This window comes from Eucalyptus grandis, chromosome 3, assembly GCF_016545825.1.
Source record: "Eucalyptus grandis isolate ANBG69807.140 chromosome 3, ASM1654582v1, whole genome shotgun sequence".
Taxonomy (NCBI): Eukaryota; Viridiplantae; Streptophyta; class Magnoliopsida; order Myrtales; family Myrtaceae; genus Eucalyptus; species Eucalyptus grandis.
Window position 1 is genome coordinate 70,673,859 of NC_052614.1, and position 14,438 is coordinate 70,688,296.

General features: G+C 39.5%; 2 protein-coding genes across 2 annotated transcripts in view; both read left to right on the forward strand.

Annotated features, from left to right (window-relative positions):
- Positions 1-664, forward strand: part of LOC120292105 (receptor-like protein 15) — a 3,251-nt gene extending 2,587 nt beyond the window's left edge. Inside the window, exon 3 of the mRNA XM_039309999.1 lies at positions 495-664. Coding sequence (XP_039165933.1) covers positions 495-664 — 170 coding nt within the window. The remainder of the gene's footprint in view (positions 1-494) is intronic.
- LOC120291644 (clumping factor A-like) lies at positions 602-13,519 on the forward strand. The gene is made up of 3 exons (XM_039309308.1): positions 602-1,643; positions 11,413-11,571; positions 13,088-13,519. The coding sequence occupies exons 1-3, from the start codon at positions 950-952 to the stop codon at positions 13,231-13,233; spliced, it is 999 nt and encodes a 332-aa protein (XP_039165242.1). The 5' UTR covers positions 602-949; the 3' UTR covers positions 13,234-13,519.
- Positions 13,520-14,438: the final 919 nt, after the last annotated feature.

The following is a 14,438-nucleotide window of genomic DNA, read 5'->3' on the forward strand; positions in this document are numbered from 1 at the left end:
ACTTCTATAAAGCAACTTGTGAAGTTGTTGTCCAATTATAACAGTGTGGTATCTTCAATAAAAAGAAATGAGCATCTAGGAAAGCTAGTTTGCGTGCAATCCAACTTCATTACAGTAATAAAAAAACTATTTCTACTTAGAGATCTTTCATGTATTGACGAATAAATTATACTGGATATGCAAAACTCAGTGATCATTATTGCGTCTCATCTCCTTTAATTAATGTCTAAATATCTAGAGACTTCCTTAAAGAAAATTTGGGGTCCCATGACTTGAGAGAGCAAATTGACTCAATTAATCCCATTAACATATAAATACATCACAAATGGTCGTGATTTCGGTAGCCTAAGCCAAAAAGGTTTTAGAGGATCCCTATCAAATTGCAAAACCAAGGTCGAATTCCACCTAGCTAGACTAGTTGTCCACGACAATCCCAAAAGACCATGCTGAATTGCTGATTGGCCGATGGCATTGGTTCTCGCATATTCCCAAAGAGAAAGAGCCCCCCGCCGCAGCTGTTTGCGTAGTGGAATCTGACATCCCCAAGCTCCCGCCGCCGCATCACAGCCGTCCACGAGTCCCCTTGCGGCCCACGGCGAATAGCCAACGGTCCAGATGTGACCGCTTCCCCCAAGGCAAGGAAACCACACGCGGGAGGAGGTGATCCCTTTCTCTCGTCATCGCCCCCAAATCGATCTCGATCGATCGATCAATTAGGTCAGAAGATTCAATCGAAGTTGATTCGCGAGCTCGGACATGGCTGGAGGCAAGAGGAGATCGAATTCGAGAATAAACAGCGGCGGCGGTGGCGGCGGATCAGCTGATCTCAGTCTCACTTGTGTTCATCCAGTATCGACGTTCGGAGATACAAATGGAGAGAATAAAATGGAATTTTCTCAGCCTTTCATTCTGTGTGGTTCAAAGGACAGCCAAATTGTTGCTTATGTAGATGAAGGGCCATCGTCAGTGGATCAAGCAAATATCAGTTTATGAGTATCATTCAGATTTTGTTCTCGGCGATAGCTCACACACAGGATTGGGCTATTGTAATGAATACAATGCAGCTCCAACGGGAATCAAAGCATCATCAGGGAAAATGGAAAATCGAGAAGAGTCACAGAGTGGCATGTCATCGCCTGAGCAGGAAGTGGATTATCGTGAGAGCTTTGACTCTGGAGCAGCTGAAAAGGGGGCTCAGCTTTTGTCAAAGGATACATCCACGAAGGAAAATTCTGGGTTTGTATCAATTGGGGGATTGGAAATATATACAGAATATATATCCGATGAGGAAGATGGTGAGGATGATGTTGCGGCATATGGTGATGAGGAAGACTCGGAGTCGGAGTCAGCTGAGCAGGATCGAGCGACAGATTCTTTTGAAAGTGATGACTCCGAGAACATGTCTGATAGTGGTTCAGATGTTGATGATGAAATTGCTCAAGATTATTTGGAAGGAATCGGTGGGAGCGATTCTCTTTTAGACGCTAAAAATTTGTTACAGCAGGTTTCTTCTTCGTCAGATGATGCAGACGATTCTTCTAGCAGTGATTTGGATGAAACGATGAAAAAATTGGGTGGAATTGCTCTCCAGGATGCTTCCACGGAGTATGGTATGCAGAGGAAGCGTCAATCAAAACATCAAGGTCTTCTCTTGACAGATGATGGTGTAAAATCCAAAGTCGTCTGCCCCGAAAGGCACAGGTCTTGCAAAGGTGGTCGCTTTATCTACACTTTAAGTACTCTTTAGGAAAAAAAAAAAAAATTTAGGAGATAAATGAAGTATTATAAAATATTTAATACGTGACAAAAATTATCGAAATTGCACGCCTAGCCTAATGTGCTTTTCAATTTCCCCTTACTTTTTTTTTTTTTTTTGAAAAATTGGATTAAAATATAGCTATACGTCATTTATTTAGAAGACGTAAAAGGGCGTCTTTTCGGAGACGTCCGAAATGAATTTTCTTCATTAAAATTGATAAAGAAACTAAGGAGAGCGAGCTGCTTTTCTAGAACTTGAGAATTTGCTAAAATCCAAATCGGAACCCCAATTTCCATCTCATCGCACCTCCTCCGCCATCGTCCTCCCTCTCTACAGAAGTCGCGCAATAAATAAGGATTTGGACTTTTTGCTGGCGAGGCGGGACCCTCACCCCACCCGGGTGGGGCCCCCACGCGCGACTGTACACGCGTCAAACTCACAGCAACCCTACCCCTTCTTCTCCCCCTCCCTCGCACTTGCGAGACTTTTTCTTTTTCCAATCGTCTTAATTGTTTTCTTTCGGGAAGAGGGGTTAGGCGCGTAATGGAATTCCCACATTTGACCCGTACACGCTCCGAACAATTGTTTTTGGAGTGGGCAGAAATCCCGCGCTAACGCCTTTTGTTTTATACTTGATGGCTCGGAGCGTGAAGACTGGGTTAACTGAAAGTTTTTCGAAATGCTCTACAAGTCCTATAGACCAATTAAATGCAAAAGGTTGATTTGTGCAGAAGGCTAGTTTGCATGAAAATAGTGGGATCAATGGGTGATTCCCAAATTCTTGAGCTAGAAATCGCTAAGTGCTCCAATCAATTACACCAATCCTGAAGGGCTACGATTATGTGAGCTAATGCATTTTCACCAGTAAATTTTATGAGACCATGTGAGATGCATAAGATCTAATGGCTCATATGCATTGATCACGCATTAATGGAGGGCATTTTCCGAGTGAATCTAACTCGATGAACCCAGATTGGATAAGAAAGAAATCCAAAAAACCTTTCTGTGAATGGCGTATATATTGGAGAGTTTCTTTCATTTGGTTGGATATATTCACGATCACATCTATACCTTCAATGTAAAAGATTTGAGAGGATATTGCTTGGACGTTGGGTAAGAAAAAGATACAAGCTCAATTTGGGAGGTTTGGGCATGTAGACTCTGGCTCGTTAAACATTGACGGAGAAATTTTTTTTGTTGACAATTGCCAAGGGCCCCAGTAGCAAATACAATGAACTCTTGCGATCAAATTTTCCATGGACTTTAATCGCCTACTTGGGATTTTCTTATTGGTTGTACAAAAGAAAGCGCGTGGAAAAATTATGACCAAGACTTTGGCCATGACCACAAGTTTCACACTCAAGCACAGCCGCCGTTGAACTCCTATAAAGTTTCTCTAACTTGCAAAAAGGATGTTAACTCCAAAGTGCGATCCATATAAAGTTTGGTCACTCAAATTTGCAGTTATGAAAAAGGAAGCACTGTGGGTGTTTGTGGTGGTTTGGGGTATTGCATGTTTATGTGGCTCTCATGGGTGTCAAGAGCAAGAAAGGGGTTGCCCTCTTAGTGCTCAATGTCACGTTGAATTTGACATATGGGGTGGACACCGGGGGATCATATTTCAATTGTTGTAGCTGGGAAGGTGTTGAGTGCAACCCCACCACAGGACGAATCACTCGGCTAATGCTCTCCAATTTGAGATATGACTGTTTCGGCTCCAAAACTTGGTATCTAAACGCTTCTCTACTTCTTCCCTTTGAAGAACTCAAGAGCCTTGACTTGTCCTCCAACTATTTAGGAGGGTGGATTGCACCAGAAGGTATAAATTCGTTGTTCATCCATTTCCTATATAAAAAAAAAAAAAAAAAGAGATACTCATTATCTAATGAACTCATAAGTTAATCACATCTAGGTTCTCACTCACTTCCTGCATCATAGATGATTATGTCCACGTCATCATTTATTCACAAGTCTATGACATATTTCCCCTTGAAATGGCAATATCTATTTGCATGTGTCCTTGAATAGATTTCTGCGGCTTTTACTGCTTTTTATTGTTTGTTTGTAGAACCAAACTTGCTATCTTCAAGGCTAAGAAAACTAGAGGTGCTTGACTTGAGCGATAACTTTCTGGATCATTCTATTCTATCCATTCTTGGTACAATTCCATCTCTCTGACATCTATTCCTCATATACAATAATTTGAGCGGGACTTTACATGTAAATGGTAAATTTCTCCAACTTATTCTCTGCTTATAATTTAGTACAAAGTCGCCATCCTTGACATGAGTTAACATTGTTTGTGGAAAAATTAGGTGGTTTTAGCAATTTAATGGAGCTGGACATAAGTGATAACGCAGTTGATGTAGTGGCTATTGCTGAAGGTACTGTTTTAGTTTTCATGTAGGAACCTCATTTTTATTCGTAAATTAAACTAACTAGCTTGTTAGTCATGTAGGCAGGCTCTTTAATACCTATATGTGTGCTTCATATTAAGAATAAAGAAGTCATATATTGCAAACCCTTTCTCTTTCCATATAGAAATGTTACTGATTCAAAAGATTCCTATCCCAAGGCATATGTGTGAGTGCTTTCATTATTTACTCTAGATAATTCTATTTTACTCGTTCACGGTACAATTCCGGCTCTCAGGTGTCTATGCTTCAAAACAACATTTGAATGGGACTTCACATGTGAATGATAGTTTCTCCAGCTTATTCTCTATTCATAATTCCATACAAAATCACCATCCTTGACTTGAGTTAGCAATGTTTTGTGGATAAATTAGGTGGTTTTAGTCATTTAAAGGAGTTGGACATAAGTGATAATCCAGTCGATATAGTAGCTACTACGGAAGGTATTGTTTCAATTTTCATGTAGAATCCTCGTTTGTATTCATAAATTAAACTAACTAGACTACGATTCATGCATGCTCTTTAATACATTTACATGTGATTTATATTAAGACTATAGAAGTCATCTCTTCTCTTTCCATATAGAAATGTTGCTGATTCAAAAGATTCCTATTCCCAAACATCCATGTGGGTGTTTTCATTATTTTCTTTGGATAATTCTATTCTACCTATTTGCGGTACAATTCTGACTCTCATGTATCTATTCTCCAAAACAACATTTGAATGAGACTTTAAATGTGAATGATAGTTTCTCCAACTTATTCTCTGTTCATAATTCTGGTCAAAATCACCATGTTTGACTTGAGTTAGCAAGGTTCATGGATAAATTAGGTTGTTTCAATAATTTAAAGGAGCTAGACATAAGTTGTAATGCAGTCATTGTAGCGGCAATTGTTGAAGGTATTGTTTCAGTTTTCATGCAGTAACTCTTGTAGCTTTACATGTGCATCATATTGTTGAAGGTATTGTTTCAGTTTTCATGCAATATCTCTTATAGCTTTACATGTGCATCATATTGTTGAAGGTATTGTTTCAGTTTTCATGCAGTATCTCTTATAGCTTTTCATGTGGATCATATTGAGAATATAGAAGTCATAAATTGGGACCCCCTACTCTTTCCATATAGAAATCTTGCCTGATTCAAAAGATTCTTGTTGCAAAGCATCCGCGTGGTTGCTTTCACAACTTTATTGCCAAGCAAGTTATTTTCTTGGAATTATATTGGTAGGCATCAAAAACTTGAGCCACTTAGAGAACCTCTACCTGGATGGTGTCCACTTGAAGGATGTGGGGACCGTCGTGCGAGCATTAGGGGCACTGTCATCCCTCAAGATCGAATATAGAAGTCATAAATTGGGACCCCTACTCTTTTCATATAGAAATCTTGCCTGATTCAAAGATTCTTGTTGCAAAGCATCCGCGTGGTTGCTTTCACAACTTTATTGGAATTATTTTCTTGGAATTTTATTGGTAGGCATCAAAAACTTGAGCCACTTAGAGAACCTCTACCTGGATGGTGTCCACTTGAAGGATGTGGGGACCGTCGTGCGAGCATTAGGGGCACTGTCATCCCTCAAGATCCTTTCTCTCCAGTATAATACAATAGAATGAAGTATTACTACTCAAGGTTAGTCAAACCCATTAATAAATGTATGCTCATGATAACGTTCCGTTTGTTTTGCGGAAAACAATTTTAAGAAAATGTTTTCAGATTTTCCAACATTTAGGTTACGGAAAATAATTGAGTGAAGGAAAATATTTTCCTACAATGGAAAACGCATTTTCAAAAGTGAGGAAAATGAGGAAATCATTTTCCATTCTCTTTCTTTCACCTAAACCTATTTTCCTCCATGCACTCTTTTTAATTATTTTTTTCTTGTTTTCACTTTTAATAAATCAAATATTTAATTTCTTTCTTTCTTTCTTTTTTTTTTTCCTTCTTATTATTTTTCCTTATTCTTCATTCGATTGCCAACTATGATGACTACCGGCCGATTGATCACAAGCGAAGGACAAGCTTGCCAAAGGCCGAGGCTTCGCCAATCTAACAAGGCTCAAGCTTGTCTGCTCGAGCAATCTTGACATCACCTCGTGTCCGTGATCAACCGAACAAGAAGGAAAAAGAAAAAAAAAAAAAATAATAATTAAAAATTCTTTTTTAGAATAAAAATAAAATATTATTGAAAGGAGTACACATATGAAAATCAAATTAGATTTTCCATACCAAACGATGGAAAATATTTTCTAGTTCATTTTCAGATTTCAGCCTACAATCGAAAAACATTGTCATTTTTCTAAAAAAATGACTCATTGGAAAACATTTTCCAGAAACGTCATATTTTCCGCAAAACAAACGAGCCTTAAGTTCTTATTAAAATATTCCATTCACTCATGATATTTCTATGCCATTTCTTGATTATGTATGTGCAAGGAAATCTGATATTCAATAATCTTTTGTTTTTTGGGAAGATTTCCATAACTTTAGTAAGTTGGAACAGCTCATCTTGGATTATTCTTCGTTGAACACCACCATGGGCATCCTTTCCAGCCTTGGTCCTTTGACATCTCTTAGGTTGTTGTCCTCATACAACACCGGTCTTAATGGCAAACTATCAGGTTAGAGTAAGTCCTAACCCCTCATAGTAAAATTGGGATATAAAATGAATCCTTCGTGTACGTGTATGTTCTTGTTATACCCTTGTTATATGTTCCAATATCTACCATTGTAATTGAATTGACTTGTGATATCAATAATAGGCTTGTGTAACCTCGTAAAACTAGAAGAGCTGGATCTTAGCATCAATGGAATTACTGGCAGGCTTCCTACATGTTGGCGAAACATGACATCTCTTCGGGTTCTATTTCTTGAAGACAATGAATTCACAGATAATGTCGCCTCATCTCCCCTCATAGTCTTACCTCACTCGAATTGCTTTCCATTTCGGGTAATTATTTTGATATCCCCTCGTCACTCGGCCCACTTGCAAACTATTCAAGACTTAAGGTCCTCTTGCTTGATGACAACAAACTAACAACTGATTCCAAAGTTGCGTCTTCGATCCCGAGGTTCCAATTGAAGGATTTTAGTATGTCAAATAGTCTATCGAAAGGATTCAAAGTAACTTCTCTCGGCTTTCTCAATCATCAATATGACCTGAGAACCATTGATCTCTCCTCGAATGACATTGTGGGTCCCTTCCAGCTTGGTTGTTGGAAAACAACACTAAGTTGGAAAACCTTCTTATGGAAAATAACTTATTTATGACACTTGAGGTTCCACTAATGACCCTTCCTAATCTTTCGGTGATGGACATGTCCAACAACGGCATGAGAGGAGATCTCACAACTGAATTTTGTTTAAATGTTCCAAATCTGTCCCTCCTTAATTTGTTTAAATGTTCCAAATCTGTCCCACCTTAATCTATCAGCCAATAGATTGGAAGGGAATATTCCATCTGAACTGGGTAGTATAAATTCCCTAAATTTCTTAGACCTTTCCCACAACAATTTCTCCGGGAGACTACCTATCCAGTTACTAGATAGCAACTCATCATTGTATAAACTCAACGTAGCATATAACAACTTGCAAGGAGAAATTGTGTTTTCTGACAACACCAAGAACCTAAATTGGTTATGCCTACACTTAGAGAACAACATGTTCATTGGAGATCTCTCTTTTCTTTCATCACTCGTATATCCGTTCCAATTGGACGTTAGCAACAACTTTTTCATTGGTAAGCTTCCCAGAGTGATTGCAAACATGTCAAGGCTTAGGCTCCTTGACTTTTCCAAAAATAAGCTAAATGGCCTCATCCCTCAAGGACTCTTTAATCTTCCTGACCTCGAGTATTTGGCTTTGTCTGACAACAATCTCTCTGATTCATTACCATCATCTTTCATAACACCGAAGTTGAGACATATCCATCTGAATGGGAACAAATTGAATGGTTCAATCATGCATTTGCTCCCCAACAACTCCAATTTGGTGACCTTGGATTTGAGTGAAAATGAGTTCTTGGGAAGCATACCCTATTGGCTAGGTAACCTCTCTCAATTAAGCATTCTTTTACTGAGAGGTAATAGCTTTTATGGAACATTTCCCAAGCAATTGTGCAAATTAAAAAGCTTAAGTATGATCGATTTTTCTGAAAACAATCTATTTGGTCTATTACCTATTTGCTTGGGACCCATAAATTTCTCCTCTACAGGATATGTTGATAAGGTAGATTTAATACTGCGTTTTGGAGAGAGACGTCACAAATTGTCACCTTTGTCTTATGTGAGGACAATTAGAAGCCACTGGTCCTTTTATAAGGAGTTCTACCACTATATATTTATGGGAAACAAAGCATGGCAAATTCCACATATTGTTGGGTTCACAGCAAAAAGAAGATTTGATGCTTATAAAGGCTACGCACTCCTTAACATGGTAGGACTAGATTTTTCTTGTAACCAATTTAGCGGGGAGATCCCACCAGAGATTGCATTCTCACAGGACATAGTTGTGTCGAATCTGTCGCACAACAAGCTTATAGGACATATACCAATGTCATTGTCAAACCTCACACAGATAGAGAGCATTGACCTTTCCTACAACAACTTGATTGGTTCTATCCCTGAAGAGCTCACTCGGTTGAATTTTTTGGGAGTCTTCAATGTGTCTTACAACGACTTGCTAGGAGCCATACCAAACAAAAATCAATTTGGGTCATTCGATGAAAGCAGTTATTATGGAAACCATCTTCTGTGTGGTCTACCATTGAGAAATGACTATTCGACAACCATTAATGTTAATTGCTCAGCAACAAAATCACACAAGAAAGCTAAAGAAGATGGTTTCATAGATGGAGAGACATTCTATACCAACTTTGGAGTGTCATACACGACGTTTTTACTAGTAATTCCGATTGTTCTGTTCATCAACCCCCAATGGCAGCAGGGGTGGTTTCATTATGCGGAACTATTTATCACCACGTGTCGGAGCTTGTTCATCACATGCTACTATTTTGTGCAATATGCTTTTCGAAAATTGTCCAATGGCCGAACTATTTAGGTTCTCTCATTCTGCATTTCCGGGTAATGGCAGGATTGGGTTTTTTTTCCTGTTATTTGTTATTGTCATTGATCAGCATTACGTTAATGTAAGTTTTCACCTTCACAATTGAATAAGGTCTTGTTCTAATTTCCTTGAAGACAATACATAGCGTGATCCTTCGCTCTTTCAAAAAGGTGGTTTTTATGTAGTTGCTAGCTTATCTCTATTTGGTTAGGTAATCATGCTACTATTGATAATAAACGATACTAGAAAATCACAGCTGTCTCTTCTCACCTTTGTTATTTTTGCCATAGCACATTTCCTTTCATTTCCAAATGAAAATTTTCATCTCTGTATATCACTCGGTCCATTTGGAAATCATTTGAGACATAAAACTCCTCTTGCTTGACAATATAACATGAAGGACTACATGTTCATTAGAGTCTTAGGTTAATGGCTCATCCGCAATTTGGTTAGGTTATCGATTTCTAACTTTAATGAAAGTTCACTTATGCTGGAGTGTTTCATGGGATACTTAAATTCACGGTCAAACTTGCATTTTCATGACTACTTTTGCTAGTCTTACTTATGCAGAATGACATTCTAACATTATGCTAGGAGCTTAGCTCCAGAGGAGGGATTGTGATAAAGCTACACATCATATAACATTGACCTTATAGATTACCTGAAATATGTAGAAGCAAGTTTAACGTGTAAAAGAGAATTATTATATCAAATAACAAATATAAGTAAGGTATCATGCCCCTTTTTTCACCAAAAAAAAAAAAGGAGTAAAAAAATATAGAGAATCTTGGAAAAACCATCGCCACTTTTGAGAATGCACAATATGCATTTTGAGAGAAAGGCCCCAGTTAAAAAGACAAACAAACCCTTAGACCCAAAGAAAAAGAGAGAAACAACCCCCCGCTCCCACCACATTTTTCTCCCCCATCCCTCTATCTTCCACCACACCAATGTTAACTGTTAGAGCTTGAATGTTGCACTCAAGGCCATGGCCACAAGCTCAAAGGCAACATGAATACTCGTGGCCTTTGACCTCAAAAGTCACACGATCTGTAGACATGGAGAGTAAGCCAAATTGCCAAAGTAGGTAGCTAAATTGCAACCAAATTGCCAACAAAAAATACAATCCCTTGTTCACCTTCTCGAAACAATTTCTCTTCCACATTGAATCTTCCACTACACATCTAGTTTGTGAGGATAATGCAAATTGGAGAGCAAACCAAGTTAAAAGTGTAATTTGCTACCGTAGGAACTCGAATTTTTCCTATGATTTTGCATCATGATGTGCTGATCGAGGATTGTCCCCAAGGACATCTTCAGCCTCCCAAACACAACAAACTTATATAAAGCAACCAGTGAAGTTGTTGTCCAATTATATTAGTGTTGTATCAAGATCGAAGTCCGCCCAGCTAGACTAGTTGTCCACGATAATCCCCAAAGGCCATGCCGATTGGCCGATGGTATCGATTCTCGCATATTCCCAAAGAGAAAGAGCCCCCGCCACAGCCGTTTCCGTAGCGGAATATGACATCCCCAAGCTCCCGCCGCCGCATCACAGCCATCCACGAGTCCCCTTGCGACCCATGGTGAATCTCCAACGGTCCAGATGCGACCGCTTCCCCCAAGGCAAGGAAACCACACGCGGGAGGAGGTGATCCCTTTCTCTCGTCATCGCCCCCAAATTGATCTCGATCGATCGATCAACTAGGTCAGAAAATTCAATCCAAGTTGATTATTTTTTTTTTGGTCCAACAATCGAAGTTGATTCGCGAGCTCGGACATGGCTGGAGGCAAGAGGAGATCGAATTTGAGGAGAAACGATGAGGAAGATGGTGAGGATGATGTTGCGGAATATGGTGATGAGGACGACTCAGAGTCGGAGTCGGCTGAGCAGGATGGAGCAACAGATTCTTCTGAAAGTGATAACTCCGAGGACATGTCTGATAGTGGTTCAGATGTCGATGATGAAATTGCTTAAGATTATTTGAAAGGAATCCGTGGGAGCGATTCTCTTTTAGATGCAAAAATTTTGTTACAGTAGGTTTCTTCTTCGTCAGATGATTCAGACGATTCTTCTAGTAGTGATTTGGATGAAACGATGAAAAAATTGTGTGGAATTGCTCTCTAGGATGCTTCCACGGAGTATGGTATGCAGAGGAAGCATCAATCAAAACATCAAGGTCTTGGGAATGTGAGAGATAATTGGTCATCAGCTGTGGATGATTTTATCTTGGTAAAAGATGTGAGGACTCCTTCAGCCAAGAAGAATCGTGGTACAAGAGTGCCTCAATCTCAGTCATTGGGGTCTCAGAAGAGTACAAGATCGAGAAGATTTCCTGGTAAACTTTGTATATGCATTAATCTAACTTAACTCTCTCTCCCTCCCCGCCCCGCCCCCGCCCCGCGGGGAATGATAAAGTCATGCTCAATGGAAAACTAGTTTTGTGGTATAAATTGGGATTGGAAAGTAAATCGAAATATCAATCAATTAATAATGAATCTTGGCTTTTTATTTTGATCTATGAACTAGTAGTTAAGTCTCAAGTATTAATTACTAAAATGGAGAATTAAGGAGATCGGTGCGTTTGGATGACACGATTGGATGGGTCTCTATGTTTTTGATCTCCTGAGGAAGAAACACGTTCGAGGCACACAAGGACCTCTCTTTCAGAAGTTTACTGTTTACTTATTAATTTATGGAGCTTCCTTTCTGTGTCTTGGGAAAAAATGAGCAATTATTGTCTCTCACTTGGGGGGAGAATTGTCCAAAAAGTCCTAAATCTATTACAGTTTTGCCAATTCAGTCATAAACCTTTCAATCTTGCCGATTGAGTCTTAAACCTTTTGTCAGTTTGCCAATTGAGTTAATCCGGCCAATTTTGATTGGAAAATCCTGACGTGGACGCGGGCGGTGCCACGTAAGACTACTAGCGCCTAACGTGGACAATTTTTAATAATATTTTAATATTTTTAAATATTTTTTTATTTTTTTTAAATTTTCTGTTTTTTCCTTCTTTTTTTTTTTTTTTTTTGGCTTTTTCCTTGCCCTTTTCAAATGGCCAGCCACCGGCCACAAGCGACGGCTCGCCTTGCTCCCCACAGTCAAGGCCCGGCCCGGGCAGGGCGATGCGGGGAGCCGACCCTAGCCCCCGCAAGGGTCGGCCTCGCCCGGATCTAGCGAGGGAGCCCTCACCGGGCTCGCCCCTCGCCCGGGAGGCGTCGGCCTCGCCCGGCCGGGCGGGTGACGGCTGGCCACCGGCCATAGACCGACGCTTGGCCGGCCAAGGGTGAGGGCTGGCCTTGCCAGATCTGGTCTAGGTGAGGCCGACGCTCGCTGGGCGGGGGCGAGCCTCGGCGAGGGCTCCCCTCGGCCTTGCCCGGTGTCGCCGTTGCCCCTCGCCGGGCCTCACCTGTGGCGGGTGAGGCTAGCTAGCTGGCTGTGGCCGGTGGCCGGCCACCAGAAAAGGGCAAGGGAAAAGCCAAAAAAAAAAAAAAAAAAAAAAATAGGAAAAAAAAAAAATAGAAAATATTTAAAATATTAAAATATTATTAAAAATTGTCTACGTCAGCGCCGGCAGTCCTACGTAGCACCGCTGGCGTCCACGTCAGCATTTTCCGGCCAAAATTGGGCTGATGGACTCAATTGGCAAACCGATAAAATGTTTAGGACTCAATCGGCAAGATTGAAAGGTTTATGGCTGAATTGGTAAAATTGCAATAGGTTTAGGACTTTTTAGACAATTTTCCCTACTTGGGGAATGAAGAACAATTTAGATTGTCTGAAGGCTCTTCATAGGATAATGTTTCTTTAGTTTTTTGCTCTTTTGGTAAAATTCAAACGCAATTGATGCACAGGTGAAAAGAAGAAACATCGCAAAGAATTGATTGCTGCTAAACGTCGGGACAGAATGATTCGTAGGGGCGTTGACCTGGAGAGTATAAATAAGGTAAGGGTGGAAGTATCTGGAAGTTGCAAAGGCATTCTTCCTTCTTCTCCCTAATTATAAATTGTCCTTGTGATTTGATGTACAATTAACAAGCAATTGCATAATTAAATTTTGGACATGCCTCTCATTTTTCCTTGTTTGTTTGAGCCAAAATTAACTCTGTTACTTCTGCTTCATGGATCCTATGATGTATTTTCTTAATTTTCTTATGCTTCGTGCATTGAATTGTTATTTTGTTATCAGATTTTTAAGCATGGAAGTTGTAGACCTTGTTTCATTAATATGAGATGGTAATGGATTAATGAGAGGGTACATGTTCATCTGAGAGGATCCTTTTGTTTTTTTTTTTTATAATGCTTTTTGGGGTCTTTGTGGGGGTTATACTGGGTAACAAAAATCTTTGTAATGGTAGTATAAATTATCTTGCTGGCATGAAGTTCTATGGCATCATTAGAAGTCTACTTTGTTAGGCGTGACGTTCTTCGACCTGTGTCCCCGTTCTTCCTATAATGCTTGAGTTTCTAATGTCACGGTCAATCTGGCCTTTCTGCTCCTATGTTGTTTAAATAGGGATGGGCATATTATCCTTTGTGTGTTATTTAGAATTGATTATTAGGACCAAATCTCAATGCTCTTTGTTGACACCTAAATTTTGGAGATCTGATCATTTATTTATTGTATAGAAAATTAATAGTTAATTTTATCCTTGAAAAAATATTAATTACATAGCATATAGATGTAGGTGTATTTATTTTTAATTTACATGTTATGCATTTATTTATTAAACCGGTGACGAATGGATTCGAATTAGTGGTTTTGAGCTTTGATTTGGTAGGTCGGACTAAGCCCACAAAGCGAGCAAATTAGCCTAAACCCGTTTTTTTATTTATTAGAAATTATCTTGTGAAAATAAGAATTTGAAATTTTCCGGAATATGATGGAATTTTTTTTCGGATAGGGCAAATGGAAAAGCAAATATTGCGTTCGGCGAAATGAATATCATGTTTGGAAAAAGAATTTTCGTCGATATTGATTTGAAAAAAAAATTAAAAAAAAAAACTAATCCGTGGCCTATAAATAGGTTGTTTGTGTAGAGTTTCGGGGAGGCACAATTAAGTACACGACAAAAAATTGAGCGACACACGTGAGAATCGAGAGAAAGGGTGGATCGTGAGAGAAAAATTGATATCGAACAAAGCTCGGCCTTCTTGCTGGTGGTAGTTCAATAGAGGCTCCACGACGTCGGTGATCCCTACGCG

Coding starts and splice junctions, on each gene's coding strand:
- LOC120291644 (XM_039309308.1), top strand. CDS start 950: ATGAAGGGCCATCGTCAGTGGATCAAGCAAATATCAGTTTATGAGTAT. Junction 1,644..11,412: donor GCGTCAATCAAAACATCAAG/GTCTTCTCTTGA, acceptor CAAAACATCAAG/GTCTTGGGAATGTGAGAGAT. Junction 11,572..13,087: donor AAGATCGAGAAGATTTCCTG/GTAAACTTTGTA, acceptor ATTGATGCACAG/GTGAAAAGAAGAAACATCGC.